The 27,944-nt window shown below is 38.0% G+C and overlaps 1 protein-coding gene across 5 annotated transcripts in view; it reads left to right on the forward strand.

Moving 5' to 3' along the window:
- Positions 1-3,411: 3,411 nt before the first annotated feature.
- Positions 3,412-27,944, forward strand: part of dlg5a (discs, large homolog 5a) — a 68,752-nt gene continuing 44,219 nt past the window's right edge. For 3 of the 5 annotated variants that reach the window (XR_014603624.1, XM_084093864.1, XM_084093866.1), the window contains exons 1-3: positions 3,412-4,191; positions 25,122-25,190; positions 27,770-27,932. Coding sequence is in view for 4 of the 5 variants with exons in the window: in XM_084093864.1 (XP_083949990.1) it covers positions 3,894-4,191; positions 25,122-25,190; positions 27,770-27,932 (530 nt within the window). In the remaining variant the exon portion in view is untranslated. The remainder of the gene's footprint in view (positions 4,192-25,121; positions 25,191-27,769; positions 27,933-27,944) is intronic. The other 2 variants (XM_084093865.1, XM_084093867.1) reach the window with 1 other exon arrangement.

Raw genomic sequence — 27,944 nt, forward strand, 5'->3', positions numbered from 1 at the left:
TTTAATAATGTCTAAGTTAATACTTGTTCAAATCAAAAAAGTTTGTACTATTTTCTGTTTATTTTGATAAATAAAATAATTCATTTTTGTTCAATAAATATACTGTCATTACAATGTAAAATAAAATCAGAAACAAAATTATTTTAAAAAGTACAAATTCTGAAAGCATTGGGTGAGATCCCGTAATATGCTATGATTAATATCATATTTTAAATATGATGGTTTCATTATAAATATGGTCATAATCTCTAAGGTGGACACCCAACTTAATATATGATATTTAACATTTGAATCTAACCATGCCATGTCAACAAATGGAAACATCAGCCAGTTGTTTATTATCATGTTAATTATTGTGTCTTTCACCCCAACAGCAGGGGCTCCTTTTACCCCAAATACCATACTTTTACATATTCTTCCGTTATAGAAAAACTGTTGCTTTAATTACCTTGAACAAAACTGAAAATCATTTAAAAAAGACCTTTGTTTCAACATATATTGAATAATTTAAGCGATTCTCATTTGCTACTTAAATCTACAACATTTTAAAAACATATTGGATCAAATTAGCACAGAATCAACTTTGCGCTGCTGCCCGCGATCACGTCAAGGATCAGCCAAATTTCCACGTGCATCTTGAAAAGCGGATGTTTGGGAAAGTGCTGCGGCAAGTTTTTGTGCCATCTAGTGGTTTAGAGGAAAAATTAAATCAAATGCGCCTTTTACCCCGGTGCGCCTTTAGCCCCATTGTACCCTATATTTTTTGGCATTTTTATGGCTTTGTTGGATGACAGTAGGGATCAGACTGAAAGAAAAGAACTGGACCTTGAGCCGGGAAATCCAATCCGAGTTGCTGGAGGTGCAGTTTTGCTAAATGATGTGTTCACGCCATGTCGTAATTACCGTAAATAGCCTAAAACTACGTATTTCGAATCGCTCTCGCTGTAATTTGATGTCATACACTGATCGGTCTGCAGTGGTCAGGTGGTACAAGTCGTAGCTCTCAGAAAATTACAAGTATACACGTTGTAATTACAAGTTCTTCAAGCACGTGAAGGCTTTTTACAGTTCAGAATCGTTACTGTATTATGGCATGAATGCACCTATATGTCGGAGTGCTGGGCTGCCGACCCTGTAATCTTTAATCAAAATAACTTCCCCTCCCTCGTGCAACGTCATCTCTTCTCTGATGATGTGTTTACTGGCTCAAGGGCGGGGCAACCTGTCACTCATCCAGTTCCCGATGCACAAAATCAAGTCCCGTCCTTTTTTTTCTTCACATGGATATACGTCACAATAAAGAAGAAAAGACTATTGCAACTTCCATTTCGTGCCGACTTTAAACGATTACAGATTTCTCCAAACGTTACGGCACACTCTGTTTGGTCTTGCGTAACCTTTGCAGAAATAAAATCAATTGCTTAAGTAGGCTATAGAGGTGCCGTGAGAACTGATAGTTCATTAGTTCATCATGTTTGCATGTGTCAGACAAACATCCTTTTCTTGTTATCTTGGTAGTCCAATAAAATGTCTCAATCCATTTTAATCCCACGTTTATCGCTCGTTGCATGTTTGAGGTATAAGCTAACTGATAATTGACCGGGTAGGCTACTTACTAATCTTCTTTTCATTATGCAAAAACCCAGCTGCAACTCTTATAGGCATGTGAACTCCACGTAACCTTAGTTCTTTATCCATAAAGCGGTCTGAGCTGCTTGCTAATGATGTAAGTCATCTAATGAAGATGTGTAAACACTCTTTCAGCTCCCACTGTTGCTGGCTTTCAGCACAGTAATGTGAACCTTGAGCATCAAGAATGGATGGATGTTCCACAAAGCCATAAATCAGAAATGTAATGCTTCTCTGGCTGATATTAAATAAACATTGACAGTATAGAATAGTATTTATAGTATTTTTTTATAGTAATTATAGTATTATAGATAGTATTTTTCACATGCTATCCTGAACTGAGAAAAAAAAATCAAGAACATAGAGTTTTGGGTTTGTTCATGAAATATAAATCTCAGAAAATGTATAATTTACTGCATTTTGTCTTGTTTTCCATTACAGATTTAAAAAACAACAACAACAACAAAAAAAAAAACAAGATAATTTTAAAGATTTTTTAAATCAAGATTCTTGAAAAGGAAAATGACTTAAGATTAAAAAAAATTATAAAAATTAATTGAGAATTAACAATAAGAAAAATAAACTTGTTTTCTTGTTTTGTTAACTTTATTTGTCTTACAGATATTTTTCTTGGTTTAAGCATAAACTTAATTCTGAAACCTTTTTTTTTTTCCTGATGCCTATTAATATCTTGAGTCATTTCACTTCACAGGTATTATCTCTTGATTTAAGTCTTTTTACATTTTTGCACTGGACAGAGAAAAATACTGAGTAAGGATTTTCCCTTTGCAATGTTGGTCACACTTTATTTTACAGTAGGCCTTTACATAGCCTATTCTGTAATGAAGAACATGAACTATGTTGTGGTTATTATTATTATTATTATTATTATTAAGAGCAGTAGTGGTTTATGTAAACATGTAAGAAAGACACAAAGTAAAGAGTACATTTGTCTATAAAACTTGTTTGCCTAATGTCCAGAAATGACAGACAATATCTGAATATTGTTACAGTGCTATTCATGTTGCTTTGAGGCATGACAACCTTTTTAGATCAGCTACCATTTTCCAAAACACCAAATTCACGTTTTTAAATGTATTAAACTGGTATTTTAAACTGGTCTGGGATAAGCCATTAAAACATATTTGGGTAACACTTTATTTTACAGTGTCCTTGTTACATGTACTTACCATAGTAATAACAGTAAATTATGCATAATTACATGCAAATAACCCTCAACCAAATCCTAATCCTACCCTAACCCTATAGTAAGTACATGTAGTTAATTATTATTACTCAGTACTTAAATATATAATTACACTGTAACAATGACACCTTAAAATAAAGTGTAACCCATATTTGTGTTGTTTTAATGACTTAGCCAAGTTCATTAAAGTCTTTTTATGTTTAACGACGTGAGTGCCTTGGAATATTTTTGTTGCTTCATGTGATATTTACCTCTCATGTAGGCTATCCAATGAGCACCAATGGCTGGCTAGCACCCAGTTACCTTGTTTTAGAAGTATTTATTTATGTATTTAAATATTGTGACTATAATAAAATCACAAAGTAGCACAGTCACATTTAATAAAAATCATATGCAAACAGGCAGCGTTGTACTTCACATGTTCCAGCGTAAAATCCTCTTGCACTTGTTATGTCATGATGCATTATCTTCATAACTGTGTAGCCCCTTTTGCCCGAAATTTTGAAAAGTAGTGCACGCCCATTGGAGAAAACCAGGTGTGTCTCGGACAAATCCCCGCCTACTTTACCAAATATGGACATTGCACGAGAAGTTGATAGACAGCAGGCAGCAGCTGCTGAGATACCGAGACATGGCGGAGCGTACAGTTTGAGTAGGGAACGCTAGAAGAGTTGCGCTACTTTTGCTCACACTTGAGTCCGCACAGCGCCAAATAAATGCCCAAGAAGAAACCATAAACGCGGATGAACATGCTCTCCACGGAAGCGCAGGGGAAAATAGACGAAGTTGCCTCGCGTAAGTGATCCGGGAGAAATGTCTCGCTGTTTAGTGCAGTCAACAGCCTCAGGCAACAAACATGGCTTCTGTGCCTTTCTGCTGTTTGTAATGAAACCCCGCTTGATTAAGCCATCACATCTCATGGCGCCGTGGCTCAAATCCTACAAGTGAGCGGATAGGAAGAAGTTGCTGCTGCATTCATCGGGTTTGTGTGAGGGGAATCGGGTCTACGGCGATAGCACGGAGCTAGCTAGTTAGCAAGAGAACTGTAGGAACTGCAATGGAGCCCAAGCACAAAGAGTTACTCCACCAGTACCACCAGAACTTACTGGAGTCCATCACGGATGCGGACCGGCTGATAGAGTTGCTGAGTAAATCGGGAAGCCTCAGCGAACAGGAGACCTTCGAGCTGGACCAAAACTGCTCCTCCAGCGCCGAGAAAGTGGAGCAGCTCCTGAAGATGCTCATGAACAAGCAAAGCGACCATTTCCTGGAGCTCTGTGTGGCCCTGGAGAAGACATACCCTCACCTGTACTCTGCCCTCTTCGCCAACGGTGGAGGACCAGCAGATCACTCTGGTAAGATGCACTGCAGACTGGCGTGCTTGATTCGTGCTGTGCAATCACATTCACATCACTGATGTTTGGCGGTCTGCCTTACTTCTAGAAGGACGTGAAAGTCTTAGCAGAAGTTGTCAATGAGTTGTACATCCAGTTGGAGTATTTTCAATAGACACTGTGTTGTCTGGTTCCTGTAGAATCTGAATGTGCATGCAACATATATAACATGTCTTTGCATTGCATAGATGATGAGGTCATGGTCTTTGTTATTGTGCAGTAGCCTAGATGTTTTAAAGCAAGTGTGAAATGGTGTTGCACAATGGTTTCAGTTCTTTTTAAGCTTTGGTTCAATAGTAAAGTTCTGGAATTGCTCTCTGGCTGGAAGGATACCAGATTGGGAGGTGGACACTCAAAGTGTGATCTGATCTGATGCACGTTGTGAATCACGCAAGTTACAACACAGATGTCTGGTGGTCTTAGTTTCTTGGTGGATGTGAAAGTCCTAGCAGTTGCAAATACAATTGGAGTATTTTCAGTAGACATTAGTGAGTGATCTGATTGCTGTAGAATTTGTGTGTAACACCATGTCTTCTCATGATGAAGTCAGGTTTTTGATTTATTGTGACGTGGATGTCAACGTGATGAGTTGACATGATGAAATGATGTTGCAGGATGGTTTCAGTTATTTTTTTCTTTGGATCAATAGTAAATCACTGGAATTGACCAGTCAATGTCACACTAGCAAGACAAATAGCAGTTGGGAGGTGAGCATGTCATGCTTGATTCATGATGTGGATCAGAGCACACGTGTAAAACTGATGTTTGACTTATTTTAGATGACTATGAGATATAGAAGCAGTTGACAGGATTTTTTCTTTTCTTTTTGGATATACATAAATGGATTGAACTTTATTTCCGTGGAAACCATCTGTTCATTTGCATGCCACGTTCATGTTTTTGTTCGGCATTTATGGTTCCTTGAAGAACCGTTGACATCCATGCCATGGAACCTTTCCAGGTTCTTCATAATTAAAAAGTTAACACTAAGAAAAATAGGGTTCTATTAAGAACTACTTACTGAAGGTTTTTTTGGTGAACCCAAAATGGTTCTTCAATGGCATTGTTTTGAAGACCTTCATTTGGAACCTTTATTTTTAAGATGCATCTTTGCATTTGCATAAATGATGTGTTGTTCTTTCCGTTGTATCTGAAGCGGTCACATCTTGAATTCAGTATTTTGCAGCGGACGTTTCAGAGCAATGGTGCAATTGTTTTATGACATAACAAAGGTGTTGCATGATGGTTTTAGTGTTGGATCAATGATAAACTGTTGGGATTGACCAGATGAAGGCAGCAGACCACCAGGGTGCAGAAATGTGGTGTTACAGATGAGGATGAAAGTACTATCATAACGATTGACCCTGAATGCAAAGATCACACATGGGGTTCTCAGTCAATGCTCTACGTCTTCAAGCTATTACCAGTGATCAGAGAGAGGCATCATGGGTAACTGAAATAAAGATTTTTCTCCTGGATTAGCCCATGCATATGTGCTTCAGTTTCACTGCTCATGACATGGATCATATAATTTCCATTTGAATTTGGTTCAAACCGAATACTTCCCTTACGCACGTCTATGGAATAGGCTATGGGCTGACTTGTTTCCATGGAAACACACTTGCCAGGGAACCATGGCAAATCGATTTGAACATACATGTGCTGTGTTCGTAGACCTGTAAGAATGGATGGAGTCTTAAAAATGGTTTGCAATGATTGTAATTGATTGATTTTGTAATGATACAGTTGAAGATTTGTGAGCTTACTGACATCTTTATTGGTACATCATGTCCTTGAGGATGAGTGTGGGGTCATGAACCTCCACTAAGGTTTTCAAATGTACCAGTACCAGGCAGTCGGTACTATAAAAGTTGACAGTACCGTACCAGCAGTTCTGCAGTACTGGTAGCACCGGATTATATTTGGTACTCACCGATAGACGCTGCTTTTAAACGCTCTAGTTCGTGTTTGTTTGAGTGCTCTCCGAGTGTCAAATGTTTCTATTCACAGCGTGTTTTTACTAGCCTTGAGCAGTAGCCAATCACAATCATATTTGCTCTTCTATTGCTTTCTGTTTATTACCCATTCACAATCTGAATACAAATGTAGTTTTTCATGCTGCTAAAGTTTCTGGATTGACAACCGTATTTAAATGCATTATTGAATCAGAAACTGCGATGATTGACATTGATAACCAACGGATGAGACAAAACGGGACAACATTTTTTAAAGTACTTTAAAAAAGTAGGCTAATTCACCAGTTCTTGCTCTGGTACTGAACCGAAATTGGTACAGAGAACCGTGAAATCTTACTGGCATTTGTACCGACAGCTAAAATTTTGGTACCGTGACCACCCTAATCTCCACTATGGGGTCTTTTGGATAGACAGAACATCCCACTAAAGGTGTAGATAGGGTAAAATCACCATATAGTTAATTTTTCCTTCTGAGTAACTGTACTGATGAGAGCTTCACATACTATTACTGTTGGCTTAATTGAATTGAGGATTTCATGCTCTCTGCACCCTTAGACTGGTCATTAAACACTGAAATTAACCATGTTTATTGACGTTTTATGTGAACCTGTATATTAAATGTAGACTTGAGTCTGAGTGTTTTCTAGTATTTTGTGTAGTTTTGTTCATGGATTTGAGGATGAGAGCATGTCACACAACCTGTCCATGCTGCCTTTAGGGATGCACTAGATTTATGTTTTGAAATAAATTAAGTTTTATTTTATTCAGCAAGAATGCGTTCAATTGATCAAAAGTGACAGTATTAAGATTTCAATGGCAAATAAGCGCTGTTCTTTTGAACTTTCTGTATATTAAAGAATCCAGAGGAAAATAAAATCCACGGATTCCTCAGAAATATTAACCGTTTTCAACATTGAAAATAATATGAATTGTTTCTTGAGCAGCAAATCAGCATATCAGATTGATTTCTGAAGGGTGACTGAAGACTGGAGTAATGACGCTGAAAATGCAGCTTTCCCATCACATAAATAAATTACATTTAAAAATGTATTCAAAAACACAGGTTATTTTAATTTATAATATTTCACAATATTACAGTTTTTCCTGTATTTTTTATCAAATACTTGATGTTAGATATTTAATTGTGCATGCTTATTTCTTGTATTTTTACATATTGCTGTCATCTAACACTCATATATAGGTATAGGTGTACTATCTGTTCTTTTCTAATGTATCGCCATTAATAAAAAATGAAAATAAAAATTCTGTTGTTCTAAAATTCTATTCTTCTATTGTTCTCCTCATTTGTAAGTAGTTTTGGATAAAACCATCTGCTACTAAATGATTAAATGTAATGTAAATCCACTTAATTTTATCATAGTTTTAAACAATGGAATCTGTTTAATTTGGCTTATATCAGGTGACACAGACAGGAATTTGTGTAAAACACAAATTAACTGAATGCACAACCTTTTGACATTAACAACAAAATGTTGGGGAAGTGTTTTCTCCCTTCTATTAAATATATTAGAAATATTATGGTTTATTAATTGTATTTTATTATTTGCATTTTGCCCACGACCTTATCACAACAGATCTGCGACCCACTCGCCTCTGCTGTGGAGCATTACTGTCAGTTTAACACACACACACACACACACACACACACCCTTTGTGCATGCTGGCACAGTCCCACCTGACTCTGTGCTTTTGTGTACACCAACCACACACCCCCACACACGTGTATAAGAAATCCATAAGCATGGAGCTGTATATATTTCCTATTTCCAGTTGTGGTTATTCATCTCCAGATTAGTTTCCTTCCTCTGAAGATGCTCTATATCCTGTGTGGGGCTTATGCTGATTTGAGCTGAAAGGTATTGCGAAAGCATAATTTTCTTTAGTGCAGTGATTCAGTTCTTGTGATTATTACGTTTAGCCGTGTTAGTAAGAGCTAAAGATGAGCCTTGTCCCCCTGCAGGCTCCAAACAGCCTGAAATGACTCTGCCGTATGCATGTGTGATGAGTTGTGCTGACATCAACCTGCTCTGAAGTCATTCTCCCAAGCTGCCGCTGTTGGGCTTCATCTCTTTTCATTGCCAGGTCTTCCTCTACACACACACACACACAGACGGGCTCAGAGTCGTGGAGGAGGGGCTGTATCGGTTCAGAGGATAGTATTGTAGCGGCAGCTCCAACTGTTCAGCACGCAGGCTAAAGGAACTGCAAACAGCATGTCTCTCCATGGAAGGACTCTCCTGTATGCAGCCTCATAAATCAACCAACATAGGGAGACAAAAGATCAATGTTGCCGATCAATCTCTATAACAGGACAGGGAGGGTGAGATTTATGTGCTGTAGATGATATTCAAATAGCCTTAGTGCAGACTTGCACATTTCCATGAGCCGAAACGCATTGATTACTGTAAACGCATCGCTGATCATTTAGTTTGACTTGCATAATTCCAGAGATTTGTGATGTTATAGTTTCCGATCTGAAGTTATTGCTGTGACCTATAGGCCGCCTCGGATAGGAGGAGACACTGCGGCTTTATGGTGCCATCCATTTCAAATGAGCAGCAGTGCAGTTGTTTCACTTGGGTAAGGGCTTGTCCACAGCGGGCTAGTGGACAACTCCCTCATGCAGTCAAATGTAGGGCCAGTACAGAAACAACAGGCCTTTTGTTTTAAATGAACTGCCCCAAACTGCACCGTCAGCAGCTTGCACTGTTTACTGACCATGGGGGCTGTCCACTTGGATCCCAGTTGATCAGTGCAGGGGACAGGGAAAGTTACAGAGTGACAGTATATCAAAAAGAGTTCTTAAATGGGTCGTGAACTGAACTCCACTTATTATGTTATCAAAAAACATCCTAATTGAGAAGTAATAGGCTATTTTCTATCCTGTTTTTGACCTTCTCTTTCCTGTTTTGATGGGCATGCCGCATTCAAAACTTGGAAATAAACGCCTACTGCTATGATTGGATAACAGGTTTGCAGATTAAAATATTTTTTAACGTCCTCCCCATTACACGTATGGAATTGTTTTGAAAATTTCCAATGTTGAAAAATATCTCGGATTCTCGGTACTTAAATTTGCCAACAATGTGAAACATTTATGCTTATTACATAGGCCCATGCTTTATAAGTCTTGGTTGTAACAAATAAAGTACTTGAAGTTACCACAGTCATAGGTCATGTAAAAGGAATTATGAATGAATGAATGTTTACTACTACATGACGTTTGAATATGTGGGCGGGGCTAAAGAGGCAATGATGTAAAAGTAGGTGTTGATTAATTTGATCATTGTCTTCATTATGACATTATAACAAAATCCAAAATGGGTTGTTTTCTGAGCTTTGTTTCAATAAAAGCTGTGTTTGGACTAACAAGGAAGTTTTGAGTTCTGCTATTTTTGTAGTACAATGACCTCTTATGTGTCACAAGATCAAGGAACATTTTATTTCTCATTCCATGACCCCTTTAAATGGCCCTCCCTTCATTGCTCCGACCCCAAAATGCACAAACACGCAATAGAGACAGAGCGCATTTAGGCCACGCCCACACCGGGGGGGGGGAAACAAACCAACCGTCCCCATTGACTTTGCATTGCGAGAGGCTGCCTCCTTGTCATTTCTTGCTTCTAACAAAAGACAGAAAAATGCCTAAAAGCTGCTGTGTGACAAGGTGTACAGCAAACAAGTTTTTAAAAAGTTTTTATTAGCTCTCGACCCCAAAAAACGAGTGTTTAGGACATAAAAGTGGATACAGGCAGTTGAGACAGAGCGTCACGTGTCTCATTACTCTGAGAACTAACGTACATCTGCTGGAGGAGACCGTAATCGGCAACACAGGATAGTTTATCTTACAGAAATATAATATATAAAACTGACATTTGGATATTTGACTCACCAGTGACCAAATGTTTAACTTACTGCACACGTAGTGTATTTTTAGTGCATACTGAGTGTCAGGATCCCAGAATTTACCCATTCGTTCCAGCCTGTATCCACTTTTATGTCCTCAAACGCTCGTTTTTTGGGGTCGACAGCTTATAAAAACTTATTTCTGGGATTCTTAGCTTGTTTGCTGTACACCTTGTCACATAGCAGCTTTTAGGCATTATTCTGTCTTTTCTTAGAAGCAAGAAATGACAAGGAGGCAGCCTCTCGCAATGCAAAGTCAATGTTGGTTTGTTTTCCCCCTTGGTGGGCGTGGTCTTCAGATTATGACTCTGTCTCTATGCAAGAGTGGTCTCTTTATCATAGCTGAAGCAAAGCAAAATAATGCTTCGCGAAAGTAAAGAGACGAGGACGAACAAACAACAAGGAACAACAAAAATTAGGATACAGTACACAAGAGTAGGCCTATATACAAGCAAGAGTTGGTTGTTAGTCGCCAGCGGCTCCAGACAAACAATGACACTTAAACCTGTCCTGTTACTATAGATAAATACTATACTATTCGGGGGCGTCAAATAGCTTGAATGGTGGGTTCATTATTATTCTTAATGAAAAACACAGCAACAAAACAGTATAATGACAGACTCACTATAACATACACCATGCTAATAAATGAAATCTGACTCTTGCTGCTGATCTTTGCTGCGACTCGTTCGGCTCACGCTGAATTGAGCAGAAGCGTTTAGTGATGATGTAATCGGTTTGCGGCTGAACACCATTTAACACAGTTAAAGGGATACTTCAGGATTTAGCATTAAGCTTTGTATCAGTAGAAAACCCCTAGTGTTTTCGAATTACCGTGCTTTCCTCCCTCATGTCCCCCTGAGACGAGAGATTTATGTATTTTTTGTCTGGAAAAAAAAGATTTTTGCGTCATCGGAGGATTTTTTTGCCAGAGGCTAAAGACTACAGCCAGTAGTAGTGGCTGTTTTGCATGTTTCTGTTCTCCATAGAGGGTGGGATCTCACTCACAGAATGTACACACATAGTGTCAGCCGTCTGTCTTTGGAAGCTAAGCTAGCAGGCTCTTGTTCTGTGGAGAAAGCTGAGTAGTAGGGGTTACCATCCTCTTTTTCCCGTACGTGTCCGGCCGTCGAGATCGTCCAAAATGTCCGGGATTCAGCTTTTGCTTTCTGCAGTCGCCATTCATTGTTTACATGCACACCTTTTGTTTCAATCTAACTGAATTCATTCCGATTGGTGAATCTGAATGTAAAATTTACATGAGCGCTAAACAAGTGATCGGTTGATGTGCTTTTTAACATTGCTAAGAAAATTCCCGCTCCTCCGTCGTTCATCAGTAAACACGCCACCGGCCTCGCATTGTTCTCCCGCGTCCCTAGCCTCGTCCTGCTCGCCAAAGTAAACATAATGAATGGCGACTGTAGAACGCAAAAGCCGAATCCCGGACATTTTGGGCGATCTCGAAATCCCGGGCAGATTCGTCACAGAGACTCACTAGTAGCCTAGCCTTGTTGTTTAGCTGCGCGCTCTTACCGGTAGGCGTGGCTTGGGAGTGGCCTTGTAGAGCAGCGAAGCAAGTGCATTCTGGGAGTTGTTGTCTTTCATCCACATAAGCCAAAAATAAATTTTCTGGCTTTTCTCAGTCTAGAAGGCTCCAAATTCAAAAATAATTTCACATTTCTACTACATAAATGACCCATTTTAAATACACATTCATCTTTCCCGAGGTGAAGTATCCCTTTAACAGAGTATCAAACACAATCATGAACACATTCGTACTAATATGAACACTATCGTAGGCTAGTGAACTGCTATTGATGGTGCTATTGTTGACTACGATGTGCTTTAGAGCATTTGCATCATTCGCGGCAGATAGATGCAAGTGCCGTTATGTGCTGACGTTTTAAAAACAAAAACAAAGATTAAAAAAACAAAATATAAAAAAGTGAGATGAGCAACGCTTTGCATTTTGCCTCCTTGTCCTGCGTCGTCATTACCATGCATGCAACGGGTAAAGAGCTGCTGCTTTGATGCAAACGCACTGTGGTTCGGACCCACAAATATAATGTGAGCACAATCCAGTGGGGGGAGCAATCGAACTCCGGTTCGGACCAGGCAGTCGAACAAAGTGTAAAAGAACCCTCAGAACAGAAGTGGTTTTGTGAATGAAGTTTTGAGTGTAGTCTGTAGACGTGCACTACTCATGACTTTGTGAAGCACAGCTCATGCCATGAAATATTAATACTGATGCCACTCTGATTCAAGGCCATCACTTCAGATCTAAGAAGTTTTTTTTAGGATCCCTGCCTCTTAACGTCACACTCAAGGACAGGATAGCCTCTGTCTTTTATATTCTTCATGTCAGCTTCAGCTTTTATCCACCTCACTAGACCGAACGCATTTGAGACTGCACTGCTTTTAGTCAATATTGCAGCTCTCATTTTATTTTTGGATCTAGACAGATTTCTTTCTGTCTGTCTGCCTTCAGCTTAACATGTCATCACTAAACATGGCACAAAGCTATTTGATAAATCCAATATCCCTCCTGATAATGATGCTCTCACACACATTTTCACATTGGCTCAAATGGTATTGATCTCAGATCAATTTGTGGTGTGAACACTCACTAGCAGCTCTTGATCGTTTAATGGCAGCAGAACGCATGAATGATTGCTAACGCTGGAATTAAAGGAGACAAAATGATACTGTCAGCACCACAAAGATGTGTGCTAGTCTCTGTGGCTTTAAAAGGACACAAGCCTCCTAGTTTCACTCAGAGCTTCAAGTTTTTTCTCCACGAGAGGCAGAGCTATCAAGAAAGACCTCATTACCATTTTCAAGTGTTCCCAAGCTGCGTAATTGCAGAGGAACTGCGGAAGTGCCATGGTCTGGATGATAGTTGTGAGGTAATGGAAATATACAGACATGTGATAGTCTAATCTTGCCTTCAAGTCTTATCAGACTCTCTTAAGATTTTGGAATGTTTTTTCAGAAGTCTCTTATGCTCACCTAGGCTGCATTTATTTGATCAAAAATACAGTAAAAACAGTAATATTGTGAAATATTATTACAAGTTAAAATATCTGCTTTCTATTTTATTACAATTTAAAATGTAATTTATTCCTGCTATGGCAAAGCTGAATTTTTAGCATCATTTCTCCACTCTTCAGTGTCACATGATCCTTCAGAAATCATTCTAATATGCTGATTTGCTGCTCAAGAAACATTTCTTATTATTCTCAATGTTGAAAACAGTTGTGCTGCGTAATGTTTTGCAGAAACCATGATACTTGTTTTTCCTTCAGTATTCTTTGCATATTTTGTGTACTGCTGTCTCAGGTTAGCTGCTTTGAGGATTTTGCAACCGTTTCCTTTCCAGTCATTTTCCGTGTGACTGCACAAGAATAATAAAATAAATGCAACACAATTTGCGCACATAATGCGTATATTTTGTACTTCATTTTGTTGCATAAGCACTAAAAGGTTTTCTTTGTATCAGTAAGTGTAAAAATAATGGAAAAAAAATCTTGTACGTACAATCTTCCCGCAGGAGGACTTGATGCCGGTTAGTCTGAGCGGCAGTGATCAGACTGGCACATGGAGCTTGTTCTAGGAAGCACTACAGTGGGTATCTGAAAACGGGCCATGTGTCCCGTAGGGAGATGCTATATTAGAGGAAGCCTGCATTATGTACCTGTCACTGCAACACAATCAGATGTGATTTTTTTTTTAAGGACTTTTTAGACTTTGAATGTTAAGATAAAAAAGAAAGTAAGAATCCGAACTTAAGATGCAGCTTGCACATTTTTCTTCAATAGTTTTTCTTTTCTAATTTTAGTATGTTTTTGCTACTTTTCTCTGATGGCTGCCTGAGAGGATTTTAGTGTTCTGTTAGACTGTCAGCACAGTAATCTTCACTCTCACACACACACATAAGGTGTGTTTCTAAATTCATCCCTTTTAGCGCACTGCCGCTACAGTCATCAGAGCAATGCTTTTGCAACACATTCACAATCTTCAATAATGAATTTAAGACTTCAAACTTTAGATCACCTGCTGTGAGCAAAGGTCCTGTTATAATTTGCGAGGCACAATTTCTTTATCAGATTGAATTTAGGCTTTTATTCACAAATACATATTCATCAACTCACACATCAGTTGTGGTTAACAGAAGCTCAAGCATGTTCGCTTGACGTGCGAGAACCAATGAGGTTCATTCTCGTGTTATGCAGCACGTTTGAGCTTCCGCAAGCAATGTTAATTTTGACAGCAAATTTTGATTTAGTTTTAGTCATAGTCTTTTGACTAAAATGCCATTTAGTTTTAGTCATATTTTAGTCATCTGAATTGTTTTAGTTTTAGTCTAGTTTTAGTCGACGAAATACAATAAGATTTTAGTCGACGAAATACAATAAGATTTTAGTCGACTAAATCTACAGTAGATTTAGTCGACTAAAATATAATGGGTTTAAATTTAAATGCATTTATTTAGAATTTCTCAAAAATTCCCAAACCCATATTCTCCCGGAGAAAACATATATTAACCTGCTAATATGAATGATTTTAAAGTTTGAACGTGCAATACAGATACAGATTTAACTACTGTAACTTAAAAAAAATCTTAAAATTAAATAAAAACACTTTTCCTTAAGTAGAACAGTCTTTTTTTCAATGAATGATATATGAATTCTTTATAACTACTTGCATACATCATTCTCTATTCTTTCAAGCATATTTATTTGTATGAATTAAATATAATTAATCCTTATTAAAGCTATTAACGAGCAGTGAATGCTTTTCTCTTTTTCTTTTGTTGCTTGATCAATATTAAGGACACAGACCGCATTAGGTTTATTACCCACTGTCACTTTAAGACATCGGATCATGTCCAATGACATGCGGATCCAATGCACTGATGCACATACGATACACTCACAACTGTTTAAGACATAACCAACATAATTTACATGAATACTCTCCAAAACGAACATTTAGACATAATGTTGTGTGTATTTGTCCATTCAGACACGAAAGAGAGCTCAATTCTGTACTCGCGCGCTGTATAGGCCTAGGTGTCTATGTGAATGGCTGCACGCTTCGGGTCGGGTGTGTGCGCACAGAAAACCGTACCAAATATAGCTCTTTTTTTGCATTGTCACTCTTATTCAGATCTACATGTCTGCTCTACTCATTCTCCCAGACGTTTACATGTTTTAACGTTTTATGAGACATGCAGCGCATGCCAACTCGTGTGCCGCTGGGTAGATCAGCACGTCACAGTACAAATGTGCGCATCTACCACAAATGCAGGACATCAGACTGGATCGCTTCCCAAATCTTCACTAACATTTTCGTCTAGTTTTTATTCGTTGACGAAAATGTCAATAGATTTTCGTCATAGTTTTTGTCATTCAAAACTAGTTTTTATTTAGTTATCGTCTCGTTTCGTCTGTGAAAAAATGTCGTTGGCAAAAATAATGACAAATTATTCGTCAACGAAAATAACACTGTCCGCAAGAACCAATGAGGTTCATTCTCGTGTTACGCAGCACATTTGAGCTTCAGCAAGAACCAATGAGGTTCATTCTCACGCATCAAGCAAGTACGGTTGAGCTTCTGTTTATGTTCACTGATCATTGTTTATATGGAAGGACAGAAAGCACTCAGATTTCATCAGATAGATCTTCATTTATGTTCCAAAGATGAACGAAAGTCTAACGGGTTTGGAATGACATGGTGAATAAATGATGGCAGAATTTTCAGTTTTGGGTGAACTATCTCTCTTTAAGCAGCACAACTGTTTTCAACATTGATAATGATTAGAAATGTTTCTTGAGCATCAGATCAGCATATTAGAATGATTTCTGAAGACGTGAAGAGTTTCTACTTAAGAAGTAATGATGCTGAAAATTCAGCTTTGCCCTCATTGGAATAAATTACGTTTTAAAATATATTCAAATAGAAAGCAACTAAAATTGATATTAAATAATATTTAAATAATAATACAAAAATGTTCCTCTATTTTAAATAAATGCAGTCTTTGTAAACATAAGAGACATTTTCAAAAACATTTAAAAATTGTTCCCACCCCAAACTGTTGAACTGTAGTGCGTATGGCTTTATTTCCTACTGATGATTTTGTTAAGTAAAAAGGGTAGCACTTAGGAACAAATAAATTGCTTTAAAGGGATAGTTCACTTTGAAATTAAATTTAGGTATGTTTTAGCTTACCTCAAGGGCATCCAAGATGTAGGTGTCTTTTTTTCCGCAGTAGTTTCAATTTTGATATTTTTAGGTCAAACCGTTCTTGTCTGTCAGTCATTTAATGCAGGTCTATGGTCACTGTCTCAAAGAGCATGCACAGAGTCCAAATTAAAACAATTCCCCGTCGTCCAAATTAAACAATTCCCCATCGTAAGTACACATTGATGGCCTAAGACACGAAACGAGCGGTTTGTGTGAGAAAACGAACAGTATTTATATCGTTTTTACCTCTTATACACAGCCACGTCCAAGTGATCTGAGGGCGCGCGCATCCTGGTGTGTGACGTGTACGCAGACTGGTGCATAGATATATCGCCTTAAGACATTCGTTCCAATGAACTGCCATAGACAAGGCGACATCACTGTTCGTTTTCTCACACAAACCGCTCGTTTCGTGTCTTAGGCCATCAATGTGTACTTACGATGGGGAATTGTTTAATTTGGACGACGGGGAATTTTTTTAATTTGGACTCTGTGCATGCTCTTTGAGACAGTGACCATAGACCTGCATTAAATGACTGACAGACAAGAACGGTTTGACCTAAAAATATCAAAATTGAAACTACTGCGGAAAAAAAGACACCTACATCTTGGATGCCCTTGAGGTAAGCTAAAACATACCAAAATTTAATTTCAAAGTGAACTATCCCTTTAAGGTTTGCTTTGCCATCAGATGACAAATCTCTGTAAGATGTGCCGAGAGAAGCCGGATTTGTCCACAACCCACAAAGGTTGCCTGTGGTTGGAGTGACATGTGAAGTGATGAGATGCGTAATGGTGTTGGCAGCCCAGATTCTTAACGTTACACTGAGACTGGTGCTTCTAGTAGGCGTGACGGAGAACTAGAGTTACTGCGATCACAATCTTGCTCTATTACTGTGCTGCCATTGAGACGAGTGCTGAACTTTCTCCAGGGGCTCTTTTCCTGCTGGTAGTGTGCTTTGGATTAAAAGCCCCACCAAATGCCAAGTAATATCAGATGCAGCACTTGTAGTGGTAAAATTCGATTTTTGGTTCCTCGGTTTCAGTGCTTGTCGCAGGGTTATTCAGTCACTGTATTGAATGAGTGTTGGGTTACCGCTCTGATCCCCTCAGATTTTTCCACAATCTTGTCAAAAGTGGGAATGTCCCTTTATCTGTGTGTGTGTATGTGTGTGTGACATCACCTGATACGTGCGAGTCCAGATTTTTGTCTGCTGATGTCTCTCTCCTCACTGCACATTACTAGCAGACCGACTGTATACACTGCCACCATGTCACATGACGGATTCTGAGCCTTGATTGGCTGCTTCCTTTGAACCTTGCCCTCAGTACCACAGCCTTGCCATGTGGCGCCATGTAAAAGTGACTGAACAAAGGCTGTGTGATGTGATGTGTCTTCTCCTTTCCTGGGGCACATTGCTCTCTGTCTCTCAGCTTGTGCTGGGGCGACTCCAGATTTCATCAGACAACAGCAGCTTCTGCAGCAGAAGCAGGAGCACAGCCAAAGTCATCTGATTTAGACCGCTGAAATGTGGGTAAACAGAATCATTTATCAGGCTCTTTCTGACGCCCTCTTTGCCGGCCCAGTATCATGAATGGGACAAACCACTCAGACTTGAGTTAATGCAGTTTTGTAGTGGCAGGTCGCTGTTGCACATCATTTCTACAACACCCCTAGTGGTGTCAGTTTTTGCACATTTTCTTCAGAAATGATTTCTAAACTCCGAAGACGTAGTTTACACAGGCAGTGTTTGAGGCTGACAGCCGTATTTGGGTCAATAACACATAACAAATCGTGTAAAAACCTAGTTTAACAGTTCTTAGAAATGTACTCTTCGTATTTATATATATATTACAGAGGGGTGCGCATACTCGTTCTTAGAAATGTACTCTTTGCATATATATATTATACAGGGGTGCGCATACTCGCCAAAATAAAAAATGCACTGGGTAAATAAGTTCAGACTTCTCATTTAATTTGCATATACATGGTTGACAGCTGTTAAAGCCCAATCACTGTTTTAGATCGACTAACTGTAATACTGTGTCAGATTTCCATTTGAACTGAATGCATAATAAATCTGCCGGTTTCAGAGCAAAACGCAAAGCTGAGACATTCATTGACGCGCTTCAACCGGCAGTGCATGTACTTACTACTTGGCATCCCGCCAAAGTAAAAGTTTGCTGATTTTAGGTTTAAATGTTGAAAATTCACATAAGAATATATACTTATTAGCACTGTATTTAAGTGTACTATAAAATAATTGTACACTCACTAGAGCACTATTATATCTCACTATTATATTTTAAAAATAAAAAATATGATCACACTTTAATTATTTTGTTTAATATTTTATTTAAAAAAAACTAACTAAATAAAGTGCAATAATGCTATTATTAATAATTTTATTTTGTTTAGCTATATTTAATTGGTACAGGGTGAGCACCAATCAGAATATATATGTATATGTATAAAAAAAAAAAATGTAAATATCAATAAAAGCAATCTCCATAAAAACAAACAAATGATCAAAATGATGATTTAGGCCTATACACTAAATTGCAAGTTCATCCTTCAAATGTTAATGAATCAGCTTTTTGTATGTGTGAAGGTTTGCGGGAGGTTATGAAATGTGGTAGTCACTCTGGTTTATAACTGAACTGTGTGTGAAGTGAACGTAACCATATTTGGCACTCTAAAAAAGACAACCGTATTCTGCTGCTGTGTAAAATGTAGCCTATGAGACAATGTTTGAATAGATTATCATCATGGTTGTAATAAGATCTTGTGACTCAAGATCAACTTCACACAAACAGATTCCGCTAGGCTGTCAAAGCGAAAGGATAAATGTGTTTTTTTGGAAGAATGCTCTTGCGTTCATCCATTATTAAGCTTCAGCCTTCAGCTTTTGGTTCATTTTTCAGGAAGACACTCAGAGCATGTTCAATCTCTGCCTGTGGATCTTTTTTGCCATATAGCAGGATTTAAAATTCAGCTGAATTTATCATAGCAGCGCATGTCATGCCGTATTTGTGATGGTTGCTGGGGGGTTGTTGGGGGGTTTGATCGTCTACTTGCCTGAAACAACTGTTGGACCAAGTGTGTGCAGAGCGGGAAACAACAAAAGATGCCCAGGGCAAAGCATGCCATCTCTGACCTACATAATGCACGAGGACGGGGAAAGGGCTATGCTATTGTTTTGAAATCTGTTAAACATGAACTTTGCCAAATGTGTCTGTTCAGATTTAAACTATTATAATTATTTCCAATAATTACGGCTATAATTATTTCCAATAATTATAATAATTTGTTTCGAATAATGTAAGAATAAAGAGTATGGGCCAGATTACCTAAACAGGGCAAATTAGCGTGAGAGCGCAATTCCAAATCAGAGCCGATGGGAGTGGAAAGATCTGCGCTTGATCTATGACGACGAGCAAATTAAAGATCACAGACGCAGCCGGATCATTTCCATAATGACCAACGAGCAAGAGTCTTATCAGTTTAAACATTCAAGCTAGGGATGGGGCCGATCCGATCCAGTATCGGTATCGGGACCGATACCAGCGTAATTCACGTATCGGATTTTCCCGATCCAACCTGCGGAGATATCCGATATCCATGAGTCATGTCTGCGCTTTAACGTTGTCTGCTGAAATGACTCCAAAAGTGATTCCCGCCGGCGAGTCTGCTAGCTGGCTGCAAACTGCGGAATGGATTTCCTGAACGGAGGCGCGACTCAATGAGACACAGAGTTATGACACACGCCCCTGCTCAGGAAATCCATTTTGCAGATTGTGGCTAGCCAACAACGTCCGCTGTGTGGAAATACTCCACACTGGAAACACCACAGAGCAAGACAGCAAAATCCAATGTTTGCAAAGCCGTAATTCAGAGCTCTTTGAAGCTCCCTCGCGTCGTACAACACAACGAAAGCAATCAAACATTTAAAAAAGCACGTTACTGTGCGTTCACACCAAACGCGAATACCGCGTCAAATTCACGTCTAGTTGGACGCTTGAATATTTTGAATCTATTTGCGCGTCCAGAGTGAAATTGACGCGCATAAAAAGCAAAAGTTTGAAGCGAAATAGATCTGAGGGAAAATCCGCTTGTCTGTTTGCAAGATGGCTGATTTTGATCGAGCATTCATCGAGAGAGTTAACTTACCGCATCGGAGCGAGGATCACCCTTCCTGTGTGTGTAAGATGTTTACACTTGCACTTTTCTTTATATTTAAACACTCAAGTATTTTACATTTTGGGAATGTAATAAATATTGACATGACAATTAATTTGAAACCCTTATAGTTGCATATTTGTTTTCGGAATGGGATTTTTCCTGTTAACAATATTTCCTGTTTTTCTAGTTTATTTCAGCATCATATAAAATAAACAATAATGATAATAATAATTTTAAAGTAAACACAGCTCTGGTATCGGAATAGTATCGGTATCGGCCGATATCCAAATTCAGGTATCGGGATCGGATCGGAAGTGGAAAAATGTGGATCGGTGCATCCCTAATTCAAGCGATTTTAAACTGTTCAGTACTCGCACGCTCTCAGAGAAGTTTTTCTCTGCGTGCACACGTACAGTAAAGACGCTTCAAAAACAACTCTCCAGTAACAAAAGTTATTTTTTCGTGGATTATATCGCTTTAACACGCAAAATTGTGTCAATTTCGGTGTTCGTGAGTATCCTCTAAACACAGTCGGTTATGTCTGAAATAAGCATTAGCGCATGCGACAGTGTGGCAGACAGTATAATGAACACAGGATCCGGAACACAGGTTATATATATACAGTACTGTGCAAAAGTCTTAGGCATGTTAATAAACCCCCCCCCAGTCAGTTATTTATATCATTTGCTGTAGTGTGTCAGTAGGAAATATCAGTTTACATTTCCAAACATTATTTTTGCCATTAATTGTAATAAAACAGTGAGATTTGTATTAACATGCCTAAGACATTTGCACAGTACTGTATGTATGTATGTATATAGATATAGATATAGATGCTCTGATGTAGTTAATTTTGTCAAATGTGGGTAAAAATCAACTGTGGCGGGTAACGCTGTTAAATCACTAGCCAATTTGGTGGGTTACATATATTTACTCACTTTACTGGGGAAGTTCGTGTTAGCCAAATCTGTGCAGATTTCAGCTCGTGAGTCATCATGTTATATTAAATACATTGTATTGCGCTTAATCTGCTCATGGCTTACTTGAACACACACGCCACTACGCAACAAAACATGGTGCGCTTGTTATTTTCCTATTTTGCTTGTTAACATTATTTTCCTACATCCTAATTTTTTTTTTTTTTATGTTCTTTGTACTGTATTGATCTGTCCACCTAAAACACATTTTTGGATGCTTGATGACAGGATTTTGTTTGATTAAGAAATGAATGTATGAAATCCAAATGTTTTAATATTACATATTATGTTATAATATATATAAACAACAAAAGATAGCTTTAAGTTTAAGGAATCAGGATTAATAGCCTGTAAGAATTGATAAATTAGGAAATTCCAGACAGTCTGTTTTGGGGGTGACCAGGCCCTGAGAGGACAAAAGGACCTCTCTGGAGATTACCCTCGTGCACCATCGAGACGAAAGTCTCACCTCTGAGTCATCTTAATCTACATCTCCTTCCCTCTCCCTTCACCCCCTCTCTCTCATGCTCAGATGATCACCTGATTTCACCCAAGAAAATGTATAGTTTAATGTGAATGATTATCACAGAGTATTTTCATGTTTGGTATCGTTTGAAATGTCACAGTGCGACTGGTACAGTTCTCTCATTTCAGAATAAGTAAAACACAAGGTAATAAGGTTTTTGAAGGTTTATGGATAACTAGCATACAAGGAGGGGTTGGTCTCTCAAGCAAATGGTCACACACCCCCAAGAGGTGCTACAGTGTACCTCTGAATGCAAATTTCTATTGTTAGCACATGGTTCCAGGTGAAAGGTTTGTCTATTTAAGGAAGTGCAGCAGGGAGATCGAGGCCTTTTCTGTACTTCAGATCGGTCCGTGAGTCTGAGAGAGATAGATCTCTCAGCCTCACGTATTTCTTAAAGTTGGGTTTGCATCTTCTCTCTATTCCAGAGCATTTGATGTTTGTATCGATTATCTTTGAATTGATTATGAAATTGGCATGATACATACATGTCATTACCTGACATAATAAATCCTAATGTGATTATTCTAACTGATCTTGACATTGTTCATTTAATGGTTAAAAGGAATAGTCAAACATTCACTCACTTTTAGTGAGGCACAGATATTATTAAAACCCTTTCATTTATGGCGTCAGATGAAATAAACGAGAGAATACATAACTAAATGTATTGTAAATTTAACCAACCAATACTTTGCATGAGTGAGGACAGAACACGTGATAACCTTCCCCGTGTATTGGCGGACCGGCAGATTGGACCAAATATAACGGGCCTTACAGCCTATATATTTAATTAGACTAATTTTAGATAATTTTGACCCATATTGTTGGCTATTGCCACAAATATACCCGTGCGACTTGTGACTGGTTTTGTGATCCAGGGTCACATATGATCAAGTGTTCACATGTCCTACTGAATGGATCAGAAAAGGTTTAAACCACCCCTCACAGTCTGAATGAAATTTTTATATTTTAAAATTGTTATGTGCTATTTACGTGGTCATACATTCAGTTTTTAGTATCAAATTGCATGTTCCCATGAAAAACATAATTTAATCCAAATGTAACAACTTGCTCCACCTCTGAAGCTGCTTTCCTTTCAATCGAATGCCACACATATTTTTAATGTTGACAAACTTACCCCCAACTTGCGGTAAATTGCATGACAGTATTCACTACAAAATACAATATTTTATTATAAGCTGATCATCAAAGTCAGCATGACTTTGTTGATTAGCTTATAGCCATCAAAGAATTGGACGCTTACTAATTTGCATTGATTGAAAATAGGCCAGTTTATGTGACTTTCCCTTAGGCCTTTTAGTGATGTCTGTTCTCTATAGCTATTGAATCATTGATGCATTAAGTTAGCGCAGCTCCATGTGTTCATGTAAGTGTATCTCCATCCATCCTCTCACTGTAAAGTACCTTTTGTTTGGAGTGCATTAAAACCAGGGTGTCTATTTCTGAAGCCTACTTCCAGGACTCGCAGGACTCGGTCTGCTTTCAGACGTTATACAATATCTATTTATTCCATCTGCCTTTCACCCCACCAAAAAAACCTTGCTCTCAAATCATTGCTACCCTGAAGTTATTTCAGGCTACGGGAGGCATTGAAGTCTGCTGAAGTTGCTCTTCAAAAGCAGAATTGTGTCTCGGATGATGTGATGAGAGTGAAGGAAGAGGCGAGAGACTGAGATCTTCTCCGGGCTGGATTTGGGTGAGAGTGTGTGTGTGTGTGTGTGGACTGTAGAGTCAGGCCTGTGATAATGAACCGTGTCCTTGTCACCACACGCTCTGCTCATTAAGAGGAGGAGCCCTGCGGTGAAGGAGCTGCAAACAATCTGAAAGATTCAATTATCCATTTCATTATTGTTCATATTTGCTTACACGCTCAGGTGTTCTTGCAGCAACGCACTTTGGAATACTCATGTTTTCCTGTAGGGTCGGTAGTTGTAAAGGGTTTTGTTGTACAGTGTTTTTTAATGTCTTTCTGTTTGTTTTGAATGATCGTTTCAAGCCCCAAAGTTTACAAACAATACTGTTTACAAACAATACTGATAATTTTTAAGTGTCATTATTTACAGAATTGTTTTTTAATGGTTTTAAAATGGCTTTTTTACAGTCTAAAATCATCAATTTTACATAGCAAAAACATTCATAATTGATATTTTAATTCTGAATATCCGATTTACTATAATAATATATTTATAATATTTATGTCATGATTTTTTATTTTGATTTTTTTTTAAATTATTATTAGAAGAAAAACAATGTTAATAAAATAAAAATAAAACGAAATTAATATATAATATATAATTATATAAAATGTATAATATAATTTATTTATAATATTATATAAATATATGATTATTATTATTTGTAGTAGTATTATTAACAACAATAGAAAAATAATTACAATATATTTATAACATTTAGATGATATTATTATTATTATTATTATTATTATTATGTAATAACAAATAATATTAATAACAATACTTTTAACATTTTAAGACCTGAAAGCATTTTTAGAGTTGTTGTTTTTTTCTGAGTGACATCATAACTCCATTTTTTCTTTTTAGAAAAACAAATACGTTTGGACATTCTCATGCTGAGAAACTGCTGATATGGGTTTGGGCTCTTTTTTTAAATTGTGAGATTCTGCGTTAAATAATGATGTGCCGGCGATACACTTTGTGTTTATGGGTTAAATAACAACAATAATAATATCATCTATATGTTACATTTATATTAATGATGATTGTTTTTGCATGTTTCATTTATTGTTTGTTTTGGGCTAAAACAAAGTCTGCTAAAAGGCTGAGTGTTGGTCACCTTGAGAATGAACCAATTTAAAGTGTGAAACCTGACAATAAAAATCATTCAAAATGACATATCTAATAAATGTTCAGGTGTGATGCTGTAGAGAGTTGCATATTAAGTATTCTGTATTTTCTGAAGTGCTGTCTTTCTGCCAGCATTGAGCATTTTGTTAATTAAAGAGCTGTAACAGTCAGCATTGAGTTATTAACGGTGTTTTCTGTCCTCCGCAGGGTCCACCTACAGCGTCCTGTCCACAATGCCATCAGACTCTGAGAGCAGCAGTTCCCTCAGCAGTGTCGGTATGTCAGAGTTTCGTCTCCTACACTTGACACCTTGCACACATTGTCACCGTGCTTTGCTCGATGTGTGTGTGTATGATGCATTTGTAAAGTCACTCAAATCAGACTGCCGACTCAGATGGACAGTGATAACGCGTGTTGGAGGGCATGGCAGATCTATCTGAAGGCCGAGCCCTGTTCTCCTGGTTTGGTGCCAGTGGAGAATGTGCTCTGAGGCTGACTGTCGTCCAAATGACTCGGCTGTTTTCTTGTGCCAGAGATACCCATAATGCCCTCTGCCTGTTTGGGTCTGCTGGGGAGCAATGTGGGTTTGAGACGACGAGGTCAACAAAAGGCCTGTTCACAGTCAGTTGCGAATAAATGACACAGAACAAAGCAAATATTTCACATCAACTTTATTAGTCATCATATGCTTATTTTTTAAATTTTTAATTTAAAATCAACCCGAAACAATGAACGATTGCTGCATATTATTATTATTATTTTTTTTTTTTTTTACAGAATATGATTTCACATTATATTTTACTTGTATAGAGACATTTATAAAGATGCATTATTTTGTTTTAAAATCTTGTCATGCATGTTTTCTCATCTTGGTATAAATTGGACTTCTGTTTTAAAATCAGCTGCTATATACAAATTTACACTGTGAATTTAACCATTATCACCATATTAAGGATTCCCACAAGCTTTCAGAAGTATCTGGGAATTTTAAAATGATGATTTCTAGGCCTGGAAAATTGGTGGAAAACAGCTTTCTGGTGTTTATCCAGATATCATGTTAACCTCCTAATAAATCCATAAAAAAGCCAATGAAATGCCATCTTGACAAATACTATGTTCTCTGCTTTGCTTTTATCTTTAATGTAGATTATCCTCTTTGTTACTACATACAGCGGAATTCATTCTGAATATCTGCAGCAGATTGTCCAAGACCAAAAGATTATAGTGGAATTTTAGTTGCTGCTCATCCCGAAAGATCATCATTTACATAAAGTGCTCAGAATGTCAGCCATTGTGACCTCAAGCATTTTTTTGCTTATTTATGCAGCTTTTTTTTTTGCTCTGCAGTTTTTTTTAGTACAACCAAGCTTTAAAGGTCAGATTTCATTTTAAGCCTGTATTTTTTTTTTCTATTTTAGTCATAGTAGCTCTGCTCTAAAAACAGTGTTGTTGTTATTGACTAAAACTATTAACAATTAGACTATTAAAATAGTTTTCTTTCCTTTTAAATGAAGCTTAACAAATATAAATATTAGATTTATAAACTTAAACCTAAAACTAAAGCTAAATATAATAAAAATGACTAACATAACAAAATTACAAAAACGTCAACTGAATTTTAAAATGAAAATTTAAAATATAAAAATAAAAGCTAATTCAAAATATTAATGAATAATAGTATATGAATAATAATAACTACAATAATACTGTCTAAAACCTAACAAGCTGCACATCCACTCGTTCAACTGTAGTAAACGCTACACAATGGCAAGTGGAAATATTGGTTTTATTCAGCCATATAGGTTTGAACCAGAAACTGATTCAGAAGAAGAAGAGGAAGAGCAAATTATACAGGGTCATCTACAAGTCAATGTATCAGAATGGTAGTGCATTTTATGTATCACTCTCTACAATGTCAGACACATAGGTTTATATGATTAGTCTTTGGCTTGACTATGTTATCGAACAGCTAATAATGTGTTATTAATGTTACACAAACCATGTTCCTGTTTTCCATCTCAGAGTCAGACAGCTGCCTTCTAAACATTAATATCCTTAGAAATGCTTTGAACAACTCACCTAATTACACATAATTCACCCGCTATATTGCTATATGCATAGATATCATATATAAACGCTAGATGTCTTATGGCGCAGTCACTTCCGGCATCACCGTTCGGCCATCTTGTCACAGTGAAGCTGTGAATGTGAGTGATCAGCACGCACACAAATCCTCTCCACAAATCTTGACGGATTTACAAACGGTTTGGTTTCTTACAAACGTTATTAACATGGCTATAATTCCGAATGCTTGAACATGTATGTTATAATTATTCATATGCATGCAGTGTATGTATGCAGTGTCGTAACTACATCTCTGACGTTTATAACAAACCAAACCGTTTGAAAATCGGTAGAAAATTGAGCAAGTTATGGTTATTTAAAAGTACATTCACCATTAAACGAGTGAGCGAGCACACTGTGGCAAGATGGCCGCCACGTGCGGACGTCGACCTCCATTGGCCAGCAGCGCGCACGAGACATCTAGCCTTTATATATGATATCTATGGCTATATGTACCTGATTTTTCCTTTCCCGTTTTATGCGTGTTCTTGTGCTCATGGAGGAAAAGCCCCTCCTCGCACGTTAACGGGATGTTTGTGACGGGCGGGTTCAAACCTTGTTTTTGGTACACTGCAGTTTTAAAGAGAAAATACTCAGAAAATACAGTACTCATTCTCCAAGTTGGATTCCTCCATTGTGGTCTTAGTTTTTTGGGGGACTCTGTTGACCGTAGCCCTGCATTAGTGCTGGGTGAGCTTGTCTGTGCTCCGGTGACGTGCTCACTGTTGCAGGTACCAAAGCCTCATCACCTCCACCTGCGCTCAGTGACACCCGGCCGGCCAGCGAGAACCTGGACACCATCCTGTTCCAGCTGAGACAGGTCACCAGGGAACGGGATGAACTTCGCAAGCGCTTGGCTCTCGCCTCCCCTGGCACCACCTTCGATGACTGCAGGTACAAACCTGG

Source organism: Abramis brama, assembly GCF_963993115.1.
Source record: "Abramis brama genome assembly, chromosome: 19".
In the NCBI taxonomy this organism is placed as follows: domain Eukaryota; kingdom Metazoa; phylum Chordata; class Actinopteri; order Cypriniformes; family Leuciscidae; genus Abramis; species Abramis brama.